Source organism: Salvelinus fontinalis, chromosome 19, assembly GCF_029448725.1.
Source record: "Salvelinus fontinalis isolate EN_2023a chromosome 19, ASM2944872v1, whole genome shotgun sequence".
Classification (NCBI taxonomy): Eukaryota; Metazoa; Chordata; class Actinopteri; order Salmoniformes; family Salmonidae; genus Salvelinus; species Salvelinus fontinalis.
Window position 1 is genome coordinate 12,373,526 of NC_074683.1, and position 16,910 is coordinate 12,390,435.

At 45.3% G+C, this 16,910-nt stretch overlaps 1 protein-coding gene across 3 annotated transcripts in view; it reads right to left on the reverse strand.

Annotated features, from left to right (window-relative positions):
* Positions 1-39: 39 nt before the first annotated feature.
* Positions 40-16,910, reverse strand: part of vil1 (villin 1) — a 30,827-nt gene continuing 13,956 nt past the window's right edge. For all 3 annotated transcript variants that reach the window (XM_055870807.1, XM_055870806.1, XM_055870805.1), the window contains exons 2-20: positions 14,648-14,756; positions 14,428-14,502; positions 14,143-14,339; positions 13,220-13,328; positions 11,581-11,691; positions 10,591-10,799; positions 10,318-10,396; positions 6,313-6,411; positions 5,631-5,784; positions 5,073-5,173; positions 4,805-4,942; positions 4,462-4,620; positions 4,143-4,322; positions 3,396-3,541; positions 3,078-3,222; positions 1,927-2,115; positions 1,665-1,733; positions 1,213-1,362; positions 40-1,071 (exon numbers count right to left, since the gene is read on the reverse strand). In XM_055870807.1, the coding sequence (XP_055726782.1) occupies positions 958-1,071; positions 1,213-1,362; positions 1,665-1,733; positions 1,927-2,115; positions 3,078-3,222; positions 3,396-3,541; positions 4,143-4,322; positions 4,462-4,620; positions 4,805-4,942; positions 5,073-5,173; positions 5,631-5,784; positions 6,313-6,411; positions 10,318-10,396; positions 10,591-10,799; positions 11,581-11,691; positions 13,220-13,328; positions 14,143-14,339; positions 14,428-14,502; positions 14,648-14,728 (2,505 nt within the window). In that variant the 5' untranslated portion in view covers positions 14,729-14,756 and the 3' untranslated portion in view covers positions 40-957. The remainder of the gene's footprint in view (positions 1,072-1,212; positions 1,363-1,664; positions 1,734-1,926; positions 2,116-3,077; positions 3,223-3,395; positions 3,542-4,142; positions 4,323-4,461; positions 4,621-4,804; positions 4,943-5,072; positions 5,174-5,630; positions 5,785-6,312; positions 6,412-10,317; positions 10,397-10,590; positions 10,800-11,580; positions 11,692-13,219; positions 13,329-14,142; positions 14,340-14,427; positions 14,503-14,647; positions 14,757-16,910) is intronic.

Genomic DNA, 16,910 nt, shown 5'->3' on the forward strand with positions numbered 1-16,910 from the left:
TGATTTGATTGATTTGCTGAAGGTATTGAAAACACAAACTGGGGAATATGGTCTTTATTAACTGTCATTGTAGCTTTGCAAATGAAGGGTCTTCATAGAGATATATTCATCTGCTTATCCAACATAGCAAAAACAAAATACCCCAATAGATATCTCCATTTGACAGTCATAATTTCATTGATACGTTAGACCTCAACATTTATATTATGAAACACAAAGTACCTACTAATAAACTAAGCCCTTGTGGTCCTCTGAAGATTGCAAATGTACATTTTGCAGATGTTTTCAATATTAAGGCTAATTGTGGACATAAAGTATAGAACCAATATCATATTATACTTTTTTTTAAATGCCTTGACAGGCACATTACATATCCAGATATAATTATGTGACACAAGTAGCAATTCAGGGGGGAAAGTGCTGCAAATGAAGCCTATGCTAAATCTCCAATAATAAAACGTGTAGAATCCTTTCTATCAACTACAAATGTCATCTTCATAACTCGATTGCCTAAATTATAACAGCAACATTTCAGAATCAAGAAAAAAAATCATAGATTATTTGCAAGACTAAACCTAAAGGCACTTTAATCTGTTGTTTACAGTTATTTGAGAACTACCCACTCATGAACACATTATCTTGGCTAAGAGTAGAAGTGCAAGGCTAGATGACAAAACACGAGGGGCCTAATTTTGAAAGCGCGAAAAAGTGTCAACCATGTCTGAAATACTCCATATACTTTTGTTTTAGTGGGGCTAATTTCAAAAGCATGTCATGTCCACGCTGGAGTAATATTTCTGCAGGTCTGAGATGCACAAATAACAGTGCAGAATCAAGATGCAGAATTTAGAACTCTTGCATTCCAAACTCCTTTTGAAATAGAGTTCGAGGAGATTTGACAACAGTGCAGTTATTTTACGCTGTCAAAATGAGGCCCAAGGTGTAGATATACTCCTTCTAGAACAGACCCTTTTCTTTCTTCAAATTCTGCTGCTTCCAGTTGGGCATGGAGTAGAACTCTACCCTGGACACACCCAGGATCAGAGCAAAGTCATCATTGGAAAGATGCTCCTGGAAAAGATAAAGGTATGGTATAGTTATAGTACATGTTAAAATAGATGAGTGAGAATGATTAACATGCATTTAGCTGACAGCTACTCTGAAATACAGACTGAAGAGAGACCAATCATGGAGTTCAAGGGTGTAGTTTACCTCTTTCTTGGTGGGGTCAACCCCTTCGGGCAGGTCCTCTGTCTGGCAGTTCAACAGCTTGTCTGCAGGGAAGGTGGCCTGAACGGTAGGTTGCAGTGGTATTCCAGTGTTCTTGGAGTTATTTTGAGTGGAATTGGATGTGGTTCTCTCCTGTAGCCACAAACAGACAGAGACCATTCCTTTAACCGTTGCAGAAAATCATATCTGACTGGTTTCTGTGACAATGCCATCATTTTTCCTAAATGGCTAGGTTAAAACACCAGGTCAACTGGTGGCTAGACCTTCGGCAACTTTGTTGGTGGACATTGTTTTCCGTGAGTCAGATTAACACTAACACTTAAATACATTTCCAGTTGCATGCTGTAGATGCACTGCATTTGTAAAGAATGCTTACATGAGAACGGTTTGGTAAATCAGATTATGTTAGTGCGCTTGAGAGAGAGTAGACTCACCACAGTGATCTGGATGATGTCAGTGGCATCCCCAAGCTCAGCCTTCAATTCTTGGTAGGACTTCCCTCCCTGTGGACATAACAATCAGCTTGTTTAAATCAATATTTTGTGCCCCGAGTAAACACATTTTGGTAACACTTGATACCAACAGGTGTAATGCATTATGATGCAGTTATAATGCATTGTTAGACTTGTTATAAACACATGACCCTGCTACAATGTGTGTTATTATCTCATAATTACTCATATTCTTGCTACATACACTCCACATGTGTGGGTCCCAGGCGTGGAACCAGCCAGTGAAGGTGGGAGGCTCAAAGCCCTGTTTGATCATCACGATGGGGGTGTCTACATCCCGACCCCCTGGGTGGGACTTCAGGTATTCTTGTGCTGTGGGGACCACATTGTCCTTTTCTATTTGATTGGCTCCCTTGCCGATCCACAGGAACACCTGAGTAAGAAGAGGTCAAGGGTTTGTAAAGAAGGATGTCCTCTCAGGACCGCTTGTGTTTTACAAGAACCAAACCTCCAGACCGTAGATTGATAGTGGCCACCAAAGGACAGTACAGTAGTAGCCTGGAACCCAAACTGTAACAATGGGGAAACATGGTAAATCAGTTTGGATTCCAGGCACAACCGATTGGCAAGTTGTACTGCAAAGTGAGAAATCAGGTCACTAAATTGAATAAAAATAATAAGAAACTATACTATGAAACAAACATAAATGATGCAAAGAGTGATAGTAAAAATGCTTTGGAGTACCTTAAATGAAATTTTGGGCAGAAAGGCAAACTCAGCTCCATCATTCATTGAATCAGATGACTCATTCATCACAAAACCCACTGATATTGCCAACTACTTTAAAATGTTTTTTTCATTGGCAAGATTAGCAAATTTAGGCAAGACATGCCAGCAACAAATGCTGATTCTACACATTCAAGTATAACAAATTATGAAAGACAAGCATTGTAATTTTGAATTCTATTCAGTGAGTGTGGAAGAGGTGATCATCATTTTTTTTTGTCTATCAACAATGACAAGCCACCGGGATCTGACAACTTGGATAGAAAATGACTGAGGATGATAGCGGACAATATTGTCACTCCTTATGGAATAGCGGGTACTGTGAAGTGACACACACACAGATACAGACACAAGGCATACGCACACAAACGCTAGCACACTCACTCTACACACACGTTCCTTGCAATATTGTTGTATGGTGGTATTATACATTTTGTATTGTAGATATCTAGTGGTGTAATGTTATATGATGTACTGTTTTATCTTTTGTTTAGTTTGTGATGTAAGTGCCTTAATGAAAGAGTGGAAGAGTACCTTGGAAGAGTACCTTGGCAGCAGCTAATGAGATCCCTAATAAATACAAATAAGGCTTAAAAGACAGGCCCTCACCATGTCCCATATGTCCAGCAACATGATGTCATCTTCGTCCAGGTCGTCCTGGTTGAAGTTGGTGACCTCCGTGGCCAGAAAGCGGCCCGTCTGATTGGAGCACTCGAAGAGACGTGGGGTGATGTTGCTGTGCTCTTCCTGAAGCCTTGGCAGAGACCACAGACGGACCAGGAAGAAGGTATCAAAAAAGGGATGTAATTTTCAGTTGTAAACAATGTTTTTCTGAGTTCATTAATAAAACAAGGTTAAACCCGCTAACTGAATTCAGAAGAATAGGGCCCTTAGGTAACTATAAAACCAAGGGATCAAGTGTAGTACCTCTTGCTGTCGGCATACTGGGACTTGCCTCCCAGATTGACCCAGAAGTGAGCCGGCTCCTGGCCCTCTGCAATGACCTGTTTTTCCCTTCTGGAGATTATGTCTGCCAGGGATTTGCCCATCTCTCGCTCATCGCCACTGCAGCCCTGCAAGGGATGAGAGTCATACCTGTCGCATAACTAGGTAAAGTACTGCCCATGAACTCAGGGACATCAGGCACCCATTATTTAAGAGGGGGGGTGCAATTTTCAAACACCTGAATCATCTTTTTCCTTCAATCTAGAGCCATAATCATTATGCCTAATTCTATGTAAAAATATGTATATACCTGTTTAATTTTTTATTAATCATGCACATTGATTATTTAAGATATTTTATGACTTAGGAGTTTAGTACCACTGCCACACTAGTATATAGTATCATAACCCAAGAACCTTCAGTACATTTAGTAATTTCTTGCTTATCTAAAAAAAAAAAACATTCCTTGTACTTTTTGGCTGGTCCAATCATTGTGCCCCTCCACCCAAATACCGCTGACAGATCTTATTATAGATAATTATGATAACATTTAGGCTTAAAGATAAAGTTTCGTAATTAGCATCAGAATTCTTCAACAACTGTGCAAATCTGAGGGGGCACGTGCCATTGGGCATGACGCCACTGCTTGTACTCCTCCTCAATGCTTAGCTGGAGACCTGTTACTCTGCTTAACCTGGATGACAAGGTTATGGCATTTTTGCAGCTTACCTTTCCGTACCACAGATAGCAGCAAGTGTCAGTGCTGAGCACAAAGACGTCGTTGGAGTTGAGGGACGAAGAGCGTGCTGGCACTTCGATGGCGCGGGTGTTGAACTCGTTGGTGCCGTGGATGTGGAAGAGACGAACTGCCGGCTGGACATGTGTAGAGTTGACTCTGGAGCTCCCCTCCTGCAAACCATGATTACAATCAATGGATTACATACAATCATTATGAGATCCCAATGAGAATCTTTTAAGACGATAGATTTGAAACATTCCAAGAATTTCCTTGAAAACTCATTGACAAAGGAACACATGGAGGGCTTACCTCATAGACCACCATCTTGCCCTTGAATATGGCCATGAGGTGCAGTGGTTCTTTCCCCATGGGCACTCGGACCTGAACTGGCTCCCCGTTGTACTTCCGGTCGATGTTCACGGCTTGGAAAGCAGAGGCAGCTAGCTCTCCCGTGGTCGCATGACGCCCCTATATTGCACACATCAAACACATCCTAGTTATCTATCTGCATAGGTTGCAGAAAGCAAGCCAGAGACTAAGTCATGAAATGAAGCTCTTCTCATATCAACCTTTTCTGGTATTAACAAAGCTTGTTTGCCAAGCAGAAAAAGAGCTATGTCACAGGGAATGGTGGCTAGCAGGTTATTCTGACCTGCCACATGTATAGCATGTAGTGACTCCTGTGGCTGACTTCATATTTGTAGAGGATGAGATAGCAGTCGCCTCCATAGAAGTGGCCCAACCACTTCCTGTCCACAGGCACCAGCTCACTGTCCTCTAACCTCCACATCTGGTTGGAGGAAAATAGGACATGTTGGTGTCCATTGGATGTAAAGTTTAAAGGGGAGGATTATGAATAATTATTGTGTCAAAGATGGTTATAACAGGATGTGATAGAAGAATTCTTGTTACCAACCAACCTCTGCTTCGCCTGTTCCGTCGTCCACCATTTTCTGCTGGGCAGCCAGGTCAGGCCTTGCATGCATGGAAGTTGCATCAAACTTGATCTGCTCAACCTTGGCTGCATTGTCAAGAAAACACATTTAGAGATACTAGGGACACTGTTTGTTTTACCAGTGAATACTGAGTGTTTAGTTTCATTAGTCAAGTTGAGAGATACAGTTGAAGTCAGAAGTCTACATACACTTAGGTTGGAGTCATTAAAACTGGTTTTTCAACCACTCCACAAATTTCTTGTTAACAAACTATAGTTTTGGCAAGTTGGTTAGGACATCTACTTTGTGCATGACACAAGTCATTTTTACAACAATTGTTTACAGACAGATTATTTCACTTGTAATTCACTGTATCACATTTCCAGTGGGTCAGAAATGTACATACACTAAGTTGACTTGTGCCTTTAAATAGCTTGGAAATTCCAGAAAATGATGTCATGGCTTTAGAAGATTCTGATAGGCTAATTGACATCATTTGAGTTTTACTGTGCATTGAGTGTATATCCAGTGTGACTTGCTCACCAATCTTCCCTGTGCTGCTTGTGGTTCCCATCCCCACAGTCTGACCCTTCACGGTCCACCTCTGGAACAGCTGCTTGAATACGGCAGACTCAGCACCATCATTCACCGTCTCAATGTAGGTGGAGATAGGGTAGCCCTTCGCCTTCTTGTATGCCTAGAATTCCAAGATTTTCGATTTTAAAATACAGATGTAGGATCTTAATTTGATCACTATTTTGTTGGTGAAAATGTATCAACCCCTAAAATCATTGCATTCATTATAATCCACATAATAATTCACATTTCTTGTTGCTGCAGGATTATTTTCCAAACTGGCTCAAATTAAAATCGTACATCTGTAGGGATCACATGGAATGTAATTCCTGTGCTTTGTTTAATTTTTTTATTTTGCTAGGAACGTACCAAAGTATTCATACATCAGAATGTTATAGATATATGGGTGTCAGAGAGAGTGGGTAAATCATTGAGTGGAGCTTAGATCAAGGACCAGAATAAGTGTCTCAGGTGGTTTTCAGGGTTAACTTGTTTGAGTATTTGTTATATGGGATGTACAAACCGAGGGTGTCTGATATTTTAGGACCCCCTATAACAGTCAGTCTGAATTCCCCTAGAAAGCCCGTAGGGGACAGCAAAGGGGTATCAAAACCATTGTGAAACTAATATGTGTCGAGGTGCGGCTCACTTCTGCTTTATCCAAAGACTCAGACCGCTCTGTCTTGGAAGCCTTCTTTCCTTTCCAGATAAAGATTCGTGTACCACCTTGATCCAACAGAAAGCAGTCCTGTGAAATTAGTAGATTTAGATTAGATGTCTCATGTATTACATTAAACACATTACATTTATTTATACCTCTAATGCCCAGTAAAGAGGTTTACTGTTGTCCTGAGTGTCAGTACTGCATTATTCACTTCTGTACATAGGAACAATTATTATGTGGCATACCAAGAATGTCTGTAACAATCCCAACAGATTAATTTTCACTGCGCTAAAAATGAGAACCAATTACTATGAGAACCAGTTACTGTAATCCTCAATGTTCATGTGAGCCTCATTTCTCATGGTTTTAAACCACATCAGTGTTGGCTTTCAACTGAAATACTTAGACGCAGACAGACAGTGGATTTATTTTCTGTGTACCCCTTGTAATCTAGATGTGTTAGTATTAGAAGTTTGGCTAATTTTGACTGTTGAGACCATATGCCAGCCCTCAAGGGGAAGCATGTTTGTCTCTGTTCGGTGTCACAGGGCAGAAATAGTCTCTCTTTGTAAAGGCAGTCAATGTCGTTCTCCTCCTCAGACGAGGAGGAGCATGGATCGGACCAAGATGCGGATTGGTAATTGTACATGTTTAATGTAAAACACAAGAAAACACTACAAAATACAAAACAACAAACGTGACTAACCTCAAACAGTCCTGTGTGGCCCAAACACTAACACAGGAAACAAACACCCACAAAACACCAGTGAAACCCTGGCTGCCTTTGTATGACTCTCAATTAGAGACAAACAATACACACCTGTCTCTAATTGAGAATCATACCAGGCCGAACACAAAACCCCACATAGAAATACAAAACATAGACAAACCCACCCAACTCACGCCCTGACCAACTAAAATGAATACAAAACAAAGGAAAACAGGTCAGGAACGTGACAGAACCCCCCCCTTAAGGTGCGAACTCCGGGCGCACCAGCACAAAGTCTAGGGGAGGGTCTGGGTGGGCGTCTGTCCACGGTGGCGGCTCTGGCGGTGGACGAGGTCCCCACCCCACCATAATCAATCCCCGCTTCTTTATCCCCCTCCCAATGACCACCCTCCCACTAACCCCACCTAAATGAAGGGGCAGCACCGGGATAAGGGGCAGCACCGGGATAAGGGGCAGCACCGGGACAAGGGGCAGCACCGGGACAAGGGGCAGCACCGGGACAAGGGGCAGCACCGGGACAAGGAGCAGCACCGGGACAAGGGGCAGCACCGGGACAAGGGGCAGCACCGGGACAAGGGGCAGCACCGGGACAAGGGGCAACACCGGGATAAGGGGCAACACCGGGATAAGGGGCAACACCGGGATAAGGGGCAGCAGGTCCTGGCTGAGGGACTCCAGCAGGTCCTGGCTGAAGGACTCCGGCAGGTCCGGGCTGAGTGGCAGCTCCGGACTGTAGGGCAGCTCCGGACTGTAGGGCAGCTCCGGACTGTAGGGCAGCTCCGGACTGTCGGACGTCTCTGGCAGCTCCTGACTGGCGGGCGTCTCTGGCGGCTCCTGACTGGCGGGCGTCTCTGGCGGCTCCTGACTGGCGGGCGTCTCTGGCGGCTCCTGACTGGCGGGCGTCTCTGGCGGCTCCTGACTGGCGGGCGTCTCTGGCGGCTCCTGACTGGCGGGCGTCTCTGGCGGCTCCTGACTGACGGACGGCTCTAGCGGCTCCTGACTGACGGACGGCTCTACTGGCTCGGGACAGACGGGCGGCTCTAATGGCTCGTGGCAGACGGATGACTCAGATGGCGCTGGGCAGACAGATGGCTCAGACGGCGCTGGGCAGACAGATGGCTCAGACGGCGCTGGGCAGACAGATGGCTCAGACGGCGCTGGGCAGACAGATGGCTCAGACGGCGCTGGGCAGACAGATGGCTCAGACGGCGCTGGGCAGACAGATGGCTCAGACGGCGCTGGGCAGACAGATGGCTCAGACGGCGCTGGGCAGACAGATGGCTCAGACGGCGCTGGGCAGACAGATGGCTCAGACGGCGCTGGGCAGACAGATGGCTCAGACGGCGCTGGGCAGACAGATGGCTCAGACGGCGCTGGGCAGACAGATGGCTCAGACGGCGCTGGGCAGACAGATGGCTCAGACGGCGCTGGGCAGACAGATGGCTCAGACGGCGCTGGGCAGACGGGCCGTTCAGGCACCGCTGGGCAGACGGCAGACTCTGGCCGGCTGAGACGCACTATAGGCCTGGTGCGTGGTACCGAAACTGGAGGTACCGGGCTGAGGGCACGCACCTCAGGGCGAGTGCGGGGAACAGGAACAGGGCACACTGGACTCTCGTGGCGCACTCTAGGCCTGGTGCGTGGTACCGGAACTGGAGGTACCGGGCTGAGGGCACGCACCTCAGGGCGAGTGCGGGGAGAAGGAACAGTGCGTCCAGGGCTCTGGAGACGCACAGGAGGCTTGGTGCGTGGTGCCGGAACTGGAGGCACCGGGCTGGAGACACGCACCATAGGGAGAGTACGTGGAAGAGGAACAGGGCTCTGGAGATGCACTGGAAGCCTGGTGCGTGGTGTAGGCACTGGTGGTACTGAGCTGGGGTGGGAAGGTGGCGCCGGATATACCGGACCGTGAAGGAGGACACGTGCTCTTGAGCACCGAGCCTCCCCAACCTTACCAGGTTGAATGGACCCCGTAGCCCTGCCAGTGCGGCGAGGTGGAATAGCCCGCACTGGGCTATGCAGGCGAACCGGGGACACCACCTGTAAGGCTGGTGCCATGTACACCGGCCCGAGGAGACGTACTGGAGACCAGATACGTTGGGCCGGCTTCATGGCACTCGGCTCGATGCCCAACCTAGCCCTCCCAGTGCGGCAAGGTGGAATAGCCCGCACTGGGCTAAGCACGCGTACTGGGGACACCGTGCGCTTTACCGCATAACACGGTGTCTGACCAGTACGACGCCCTCTCACTCCACGGCAAGCCCGGGGAGTTGGCTCAGGTATCCTACCTGGCTTCGCCACACTTCCCTTTAGCCCCCCCCCAAGAAATTTTTGGGTGAGCCTCTCGGGCTTCCAGCCTCTCATACGTGCTGCCTCCTCATACCAGCGCTCCTGGGCTGTGGCTGCCTCCTTCTCCTCCCGAGAGCGGCGATTCACACCAACCTTAGCCCAGGGTCCTTCTCCATTGAATATTTGTTCCCAACTCCATTCCTCTTCTCTCCATTGCTTTAGTTCCTTTCCTCCGGCTCCAATCCGCTTGGTCCTGTTGTGGTGGGTGTTTCTGTAAAGGCAGTCAATGTCGTTCTCCTCCTCAGACGAGGAGGAGCATGGATCGGACCAAGATGCGGATTGGTAATTGTACATGTTTAATGTAAAACACAAGAAAACACTACAAAATACAAAACAACAAACGTGACTAACCTCAAACAGTCCTGTGTGGCCCAAACACTAACACAGGAAACAAACACCCACAAAACACCAGTGAAACCCTGGCTGCCTTTGTATGACTCTCAATTAGAGACAAACAATACACACCTGTCTCTAATTGAGAATCATACCAGGCCGAACACAAAACCCCACATAGAAATACAAAACATAGACAAACCCACCCAACTCACGCCCTGACCAACTAAAATGAATACAAAACAAAGGAAAACAGGTCAGGAACGTGACACTCTTTCAGTTCTCATTAAAACATCACAGAACTAGTGTAAAACTTACACATACTTATCTCTCTCAGCTTCCACATTTCGCAGAAGGATCTTTATCATGTCCTTATCATCTTCTCATTCTTGTATGAACCTGATCATTTTATTATGCTTAAGCTCAGTCAATATAATTTAATAGCACACGCCCAAATACTGTACTTTGAATTCTGGATAAAAGATTGCTTGAGTAGACAAGTGGCAACAAAGTGCACTTTAAACCCCTTCTCCTTTAACATGCCCCCTCCTCTTTCCCTGATTGACAAGGAGACTGACCTCGTGATTCAACAGGTCCTGAGTCAGAGGCTTCACTGCCACCTCCTGCACCACAAGGTTCCCCTGGGCATCTGAGATACTGCACAGAACAAACAGAATGTTACACATATTTTTTTAACAATAATTCTGTAATAAAAAAGGCTAGCTCTCACTAGCTAGTTCACATCTGCTACAGTACATGTCAATGACAGGTCATAAGAGTTTATCATGTCTATGACAGGTCATAAGGAGGTTATAGATATCCCTGAGGTCATGTCAGTGGTCAGCACTCACTGAAAGAGCTTCACGCTGGACTTCAGCTTCTGGTCGACTACATCGTCAGGTGCGATGCAGTCCCTGATGTCCCGTCTTGTCTCTCCTAGGTGCTGTTTCATCAGCTTCATGGCCTCCTCTGAAGACTTCTCGTCGTCCCCTTCCACCACGCTCACCTGTGCCCGTCCCCCTCTCTCCCTGTCACGGATGTCTTTGGCTAGATTCATTCCCTGCAGAGAAAAACAAACGTGACAATATCCACCAATCATAACACCACCAGGGTACTAGGGCGCTCTGTAATGCTAGTTTTTAGCTGATGCTTTTATCCAAAGCACCTTGAGTGCAAGGGCCGTACTTTACAATAAAACACACCACGCTCTACCTTATTGAGCCATTGGAACCACACTCCTTTCTTAGTTGTATGCTTTCCATGCTGGAAGGGTTAGGTTTAGAGGCAGAGGTCTTCCTACATAGGGGCCTTGTTTGAATACTTAAAAATGCACAAGTCCTCACTTCTCTTCCTTATGGTTATCACTGACCTGACATGCCTGGAGGTGTGAAAGCAATGTGGTTGAAACCCTGCTTTCACTTATCTCTCATTCATGATGCATCAAAGTAAAAACAAAGCACCACCGCTCCACACTTTCACTTCATTAAAACTTTGGGTGGTAAAATGGGGTGGCAGGTAGCCGAGTGGTTAGAGCGTTGGGCCAGTAACCAAAAGGTTGCTAGATTGAATCCCCGAGCTGACAAGGTACAAATCTGTCGTTCTGCCCCTGAACAAGGCAGTTAACCCACTGTTCCTAGGCTGTCATTGTAAATAATAATTTGTTCTTAACTGACTTTCCTGGTTAAATATAAACATCTCGAAGCACAGACAGGAACTAAACTCTGACGAGATCTGTCCATTTTGCTCGCAACGTTTAGACAACGAAAATATCACCCGTAAAGTTCTGTTAAAGTAGTATTGCAGTAGTATCTCTATGGCTGTGGTCTAAAATGTCTCCTTACCTTGAGTTTTTCCATACGGTTGCTCTTGGGTCCATTCCACTGGATGATGAGGTTTCCCAGGTCCAGCAGGAACACATCCCCCTTGTTGAAGCTGTTCCAGCTCATGTCCACCTGTTCTCAAGGATGGATTGATGATGATGGAAAGGGGATTGATGGGGATGGAAAGGGGGATTGATGGGGATGGAAAGGGGGATTGATGGGGAAGGAAAGGGGATTGATGGGAATGGAAAGGGGGATGGATGGGGATAGAAAGGGGATTTATGATGATGGAAAGGGGGATGGTTGATGATGATGGAAAGGGGGATGGATGATGATGGAAAGGGGGATTGATGTTGATGGAAAGGGGATTGATGATGATGGAAAGGGGGATTGATAGGGATGGAAAGGGGGTTTGATGATGATGGAAAGGGGGATTGATGGGGATGGAAAAGACACAGATGAATTCCATAAATGTCAATTAAAAAATCTGATAAAAAATTAATATAAATGCTGTAAGTAGGGAAATTGTTGGCTCACTGGGAACTGAATATCCAACTAGTCAGTGACAACTGTGTGGAGTTTGGAGTTTGTGACAGTGACTATGTGAGATTCTTACAGTATTACAGACACTATGTCCTGGGATTTCCTATGATATTTTATGTAGAACCCCTTATCTTCTAACGACTCTTGTGTCGCACGTAAGCATCGTAGAATATTTGTGGGAGTCTCAGCTTTTAATAGATAGATTTTAATAGTTTGTAGCTCCAATCATTTGGACTCCACAGATGTTTCTGTAAAAAGCCCCGGCACCGGGCCCCTTTGGAATACTCCCTTGTTTCACAAACACCACTCTAGCACGGCCCCCGTTAATCACACAGAATGGTTGGCATCTGTGGATGCAGATGAACTAGACTAATCCAATGGTACAACCCAGAAGTCTGTAGCTACATTTATTTTTAAAAAAGGGGTTAGAAGTCTAACTGGCATTATGGGGTACTCGTTGGGTTAACAACATCTTCTTAATTCTACTCAGCTTTCACAATTAGTAGTATGTCTGAGTTGAACATTGAACGTAGACTCAGCGATATGACATAGATGCAGAAAGTAAACAGCATAATGGGTCAATTTCCGCAAGCAACTAATAGGCTCAACTTCTCTGCTGTTTTTGTCCCGTGGCTACCACGTTGTACATAGCTGTACACAGCGTGAAACGAACCATGCGCATGCACGGACACTGTGTGTGACCGTGTCAGCGCAAAGTGTTGCATCTCGCTCATCTCAATATCTCCGGTGCTGCTTGTCGCAATGTCATTTGGCTGAGTCAGCCTTTAACCTTGGAATTTTTGTAATGGATAAGGCACGTCAGTGTAATTTCTTGATAGGCTTTCTTGTGATTATGTCAGTGAGGAGCTACACGGTAGCCAGTGGCGCAGCAAATGTGACTAATAATTGATGCACTTGAACTTAAGTTGAATCCGCTGTACAAGAAGTGTTTTGCATTTGTTCTGAGGCAGAAAAGGAAGTGACATGCACCGGCTGAGCTGTTTCTAGTCAAGTCAAATTGAAGAAGAAAATATAGTAACTGGAGTAGACATCCTAGTCAGGGGCAGAGCAGAGACTGTGAAGGCCACAAGGGTCACGTTGGCTTGAGCTTTCTCACCTCTCCAGCCACCACATGCTTTTTTCCCTTGACATGGAGCAGGCGACGGATGTTGTAGGTGTTGGTCTCCACCTGCTTCATCCCAGATGCCACGCCGCCCTTCTTGTAGCTGCAGGAAAACATGCGCAAGAAATGTTGTCAGATGACAGCCATGAATGATGGTCTGAAACCATTTCTGTTGTTATTTGGCAATTACCAGGATTGTATTCATTAGCGCAAATTTCAGCAAAAGGTTTTGGAACAAAAATGTGTTTTTCTTATTGGACATCTTCAGGTAGATCCCTTCCTGTTTCAGCCTGTTTGTCTCTACTCGTTTCCTAGTGAATACACCTCCGATGCTCTGAAAACCATCACGATGCTCTGAAAACCATTACGTGTTAGGTACGTCACCACAAGGGGAAATGGCCTTTTGCTGTAGAGAGGGGGAGGTGATATAATTTCACTATGATTTACAATACAAAACCGATGATGGCTACAGAAATACCAGTACATACCTTTTTTCTCAAGATTCTGGTTCCTCCTATTGTCACCTCTTGTATATCAACAAGGTGTTTCTCTTGCCACTGTCTTTCATGGCACCATAATCATTCCAAATATCTTGGTTTGAGGCTTTTTGGTATTGTGTTCATTGACAGTGCCACTAAACTGTGTGTGGGTGTTGGATGGATGATTTTTATAGGTGTTAAAAAGAATTCTATGGGTGTTTGGGTGTGTTACTTTGAGGTTAAGCCAACATGGTGTCTTATTTGAGTGATGAGTTGGAGGAACTCAAGTTGTTTGTCTCTAGTGTAAATAGTGACGTTGCATTGGATACATGTGAGCTGCTGCTAATTTGTCTGTGTTCAATGGGAATCATTGTATCAGAGTTGTTCCTTTTCTTTCCATGCAGTAGGCAGGTGTAGGGTGTGGACGACGTAGCTCACATGATGCCCTGTTTGAAGTATCCACGGAAGGTGTCGCTCTCGTAGCCCTGCGCCTCGCGGTGCTGCACAGCCACACCCCCCAGGTGCTCGTCCATCATGGTGGTGTAGATGGCCGCCGCCCCCTGCTCGTCGTTGGAGGTGTCCTTTCCGAGCCAAAAGTGGATGTCGTAGGTGAATGAGCTGTTCATCTTATTGGTCTACGAGATCAGACAGAGACATGATGTTACTGGGATGTCACTGTATGCATTATTTTGGGTGCATCATAACGTTGCATTGATTACTTACGTATAGAATGATATAGCTGTCTCCTTCATAGAAATTTCCATATGCTTTAGAAGGGAAGGGCACCATCTCCAAGGCCTGACCAATTAGAAAATTGGAACCAGTTCAATTGCATTTCATTTCATTGTGTGAAAAAGTTTGACAATGAACCTAAATTGTTATTTACATGTTCGGCATATTCATTATGTAGTGATGACAGAGGAAATATGTGCTGTTCTCTCACCTCTATCCTCCATATCTGCAGCCCTGGCGTGGTTTTATTGAGGACTTTTGCAACTTGGGTTTTGACCTCGATCTGTGGCATGGTGCCAGATTCAGCTTGGAGAAGATACCTAGAGGGAAGGGGGGGATGTGTGAGTGAGTTAGTGGTCGTTCACTATTTATTAATAAAGCCAACGTATTCAAATTCTGTTGTTTACATGTTCAATAGTATTTCAGACAATGATTCAAAGGGCTTGAAATACGGAAAAACATCATCAAAACAGACACAAACTCTATAATCTGTACTCTTGCCTAGTGCTATCCTGCTCTGCTTCCTCACGTGACTGGCTAAGGGGAGGAGTTGATCCATAAGTCAATGAGTTGATCATTGGCAGAGTCAATGATGTGACAGGGGTGAAAGTAGATCAAATGTATTCCTTGTACTGGATGTCCTTTGTGTGCACACGCTTGTGTGTGGGCCTAATCAGAGCCCCACCTGTTTTGAGCCCCACATTTTTAGCAAAATAAATAAATATATGTATTTTTTTCTTTTGGGGGGGTGGCTTTCCTGTTTTTCATGTTATTTTGGCATTAATACATATCTCATATTTGTTTGCAAACAATGTATAAAAAATAATATATATAATTCAGTTAATAAAGCTTCATTCACACATGGTCTATTTTTTGTTTTCTTGAGTAAGGCAGCTCCAAAATGCAGGTGTTTCAGCCTAGCTCAGTGTTTTCTGTGGTGGTGGGGCGAGCCAGCAGAAAATAGGAGCATTGCGCCTTGATTGGCTCAGTTTTCTGTCACTCATGGGGACAGTACGTCATCACCAATTTTAAGGGTAGACATCCAAAATGTCAGCCCTTCGGGTCCTGCCATAGAGTTATATTACAAGTGCCCTTCCAAGAAGGCTCAAGGTCATTGGCCACAGATAAAATGACATTGGCCACAGATAAAATGACGTCAAATCACGTTATATGCACAGTAGCTTTGATTGGACTGATCACGTCAACATCTTACTTTCAAAGTCTTAGCTAGCAGTCATCATCATGAATAAAGTTGACAATCTACAGGCAAATCCTTTTTAATCCTTGTCATATAAAGATAAATAATGAAGAAAAATGATAGATAAAACGTATCATCGGTCATTGAACATAAACATCACACAACAAGTTCAAATTCAACAATGAGTTGTTTGGAAGGAATCAGTGGCTAACTGCAAGCATTGCAAAGCAACCAGTGTGGCTGTGTGTTTTTTTTTTCTCAGAGTTCCCACGATAAATCCAGAGTTGTTACGATAATCCTCCTCCTCTTCATCAGAAGAGGAGGAGCAGGGATTGAACCAAGGTGCAGCGCGTTGAAATGACATGATGAATTTATTTAACAAGACAAAACGAACTATACTTGAAAATGATACAAAATAACAAAACGAAAGTAGACAGACCTGAACGACGAACTTACATACAACGTGAAGAACGAAATGAACAGGAACAGACTACATGAAATGAACAAGCCGTAAACAGTCCCGTATGGTGCAAACATTGACACAGACACAGGAGACAACCACCCACAAACAAACAGTGAGAAATGCCCTACCTAAATATGACTCTTAATTAGAGACAAACGCAAACCACCTGCCTCTAATCAAGAGCCATACCAGGCAAACCAAAACCAACATAGAAACAGATAACATAGAATGCCCACCCAACCTCACGTCCTGACCAACTAACACACAAAAACTAACATAAATAGGTCAGGAACGTGACAGTACCCCCCCCCCACAAGGTGCGAACTCCGGGCGCACCAGCACAAAGTCCAGGGGAGGGTCCGGGTGGGCATCTAACCACGGTGGTGGCTCAGGCTCCGGGCGCGGTTCCCACCCCACCATAATCCATCCTAACTTCCTCCCACAAAGAATGTCCACCCTCTTTTTTCCCCCCACACAATTCTCTTAATAATATATTTAATAAGGATAACACCAGGACAGAGAGATAAATCAAGATAGAGGGATAGATAAGACTATAGAGATAGATGAAGATAGAGAGGGAGATTAGGATAGAGGGGCAACTCCGGACTGAAAGGCAGCTCCGGACAGAGAGACAGCTCTGGACTGATGGGCAGTTCTGGGTATCCAGCCTTTTCAGGCTGAAGGGCAGCTCATGGCTGACTGACGACTCTCGATGCTCATGGCTGGCTGACGGCTCTCGACGCTCATGGCAGGCTGACGGCTCTCGACGCTCATGGCAGGCTGACGGCTCTCGACGCTCATGGCAGGCTGACG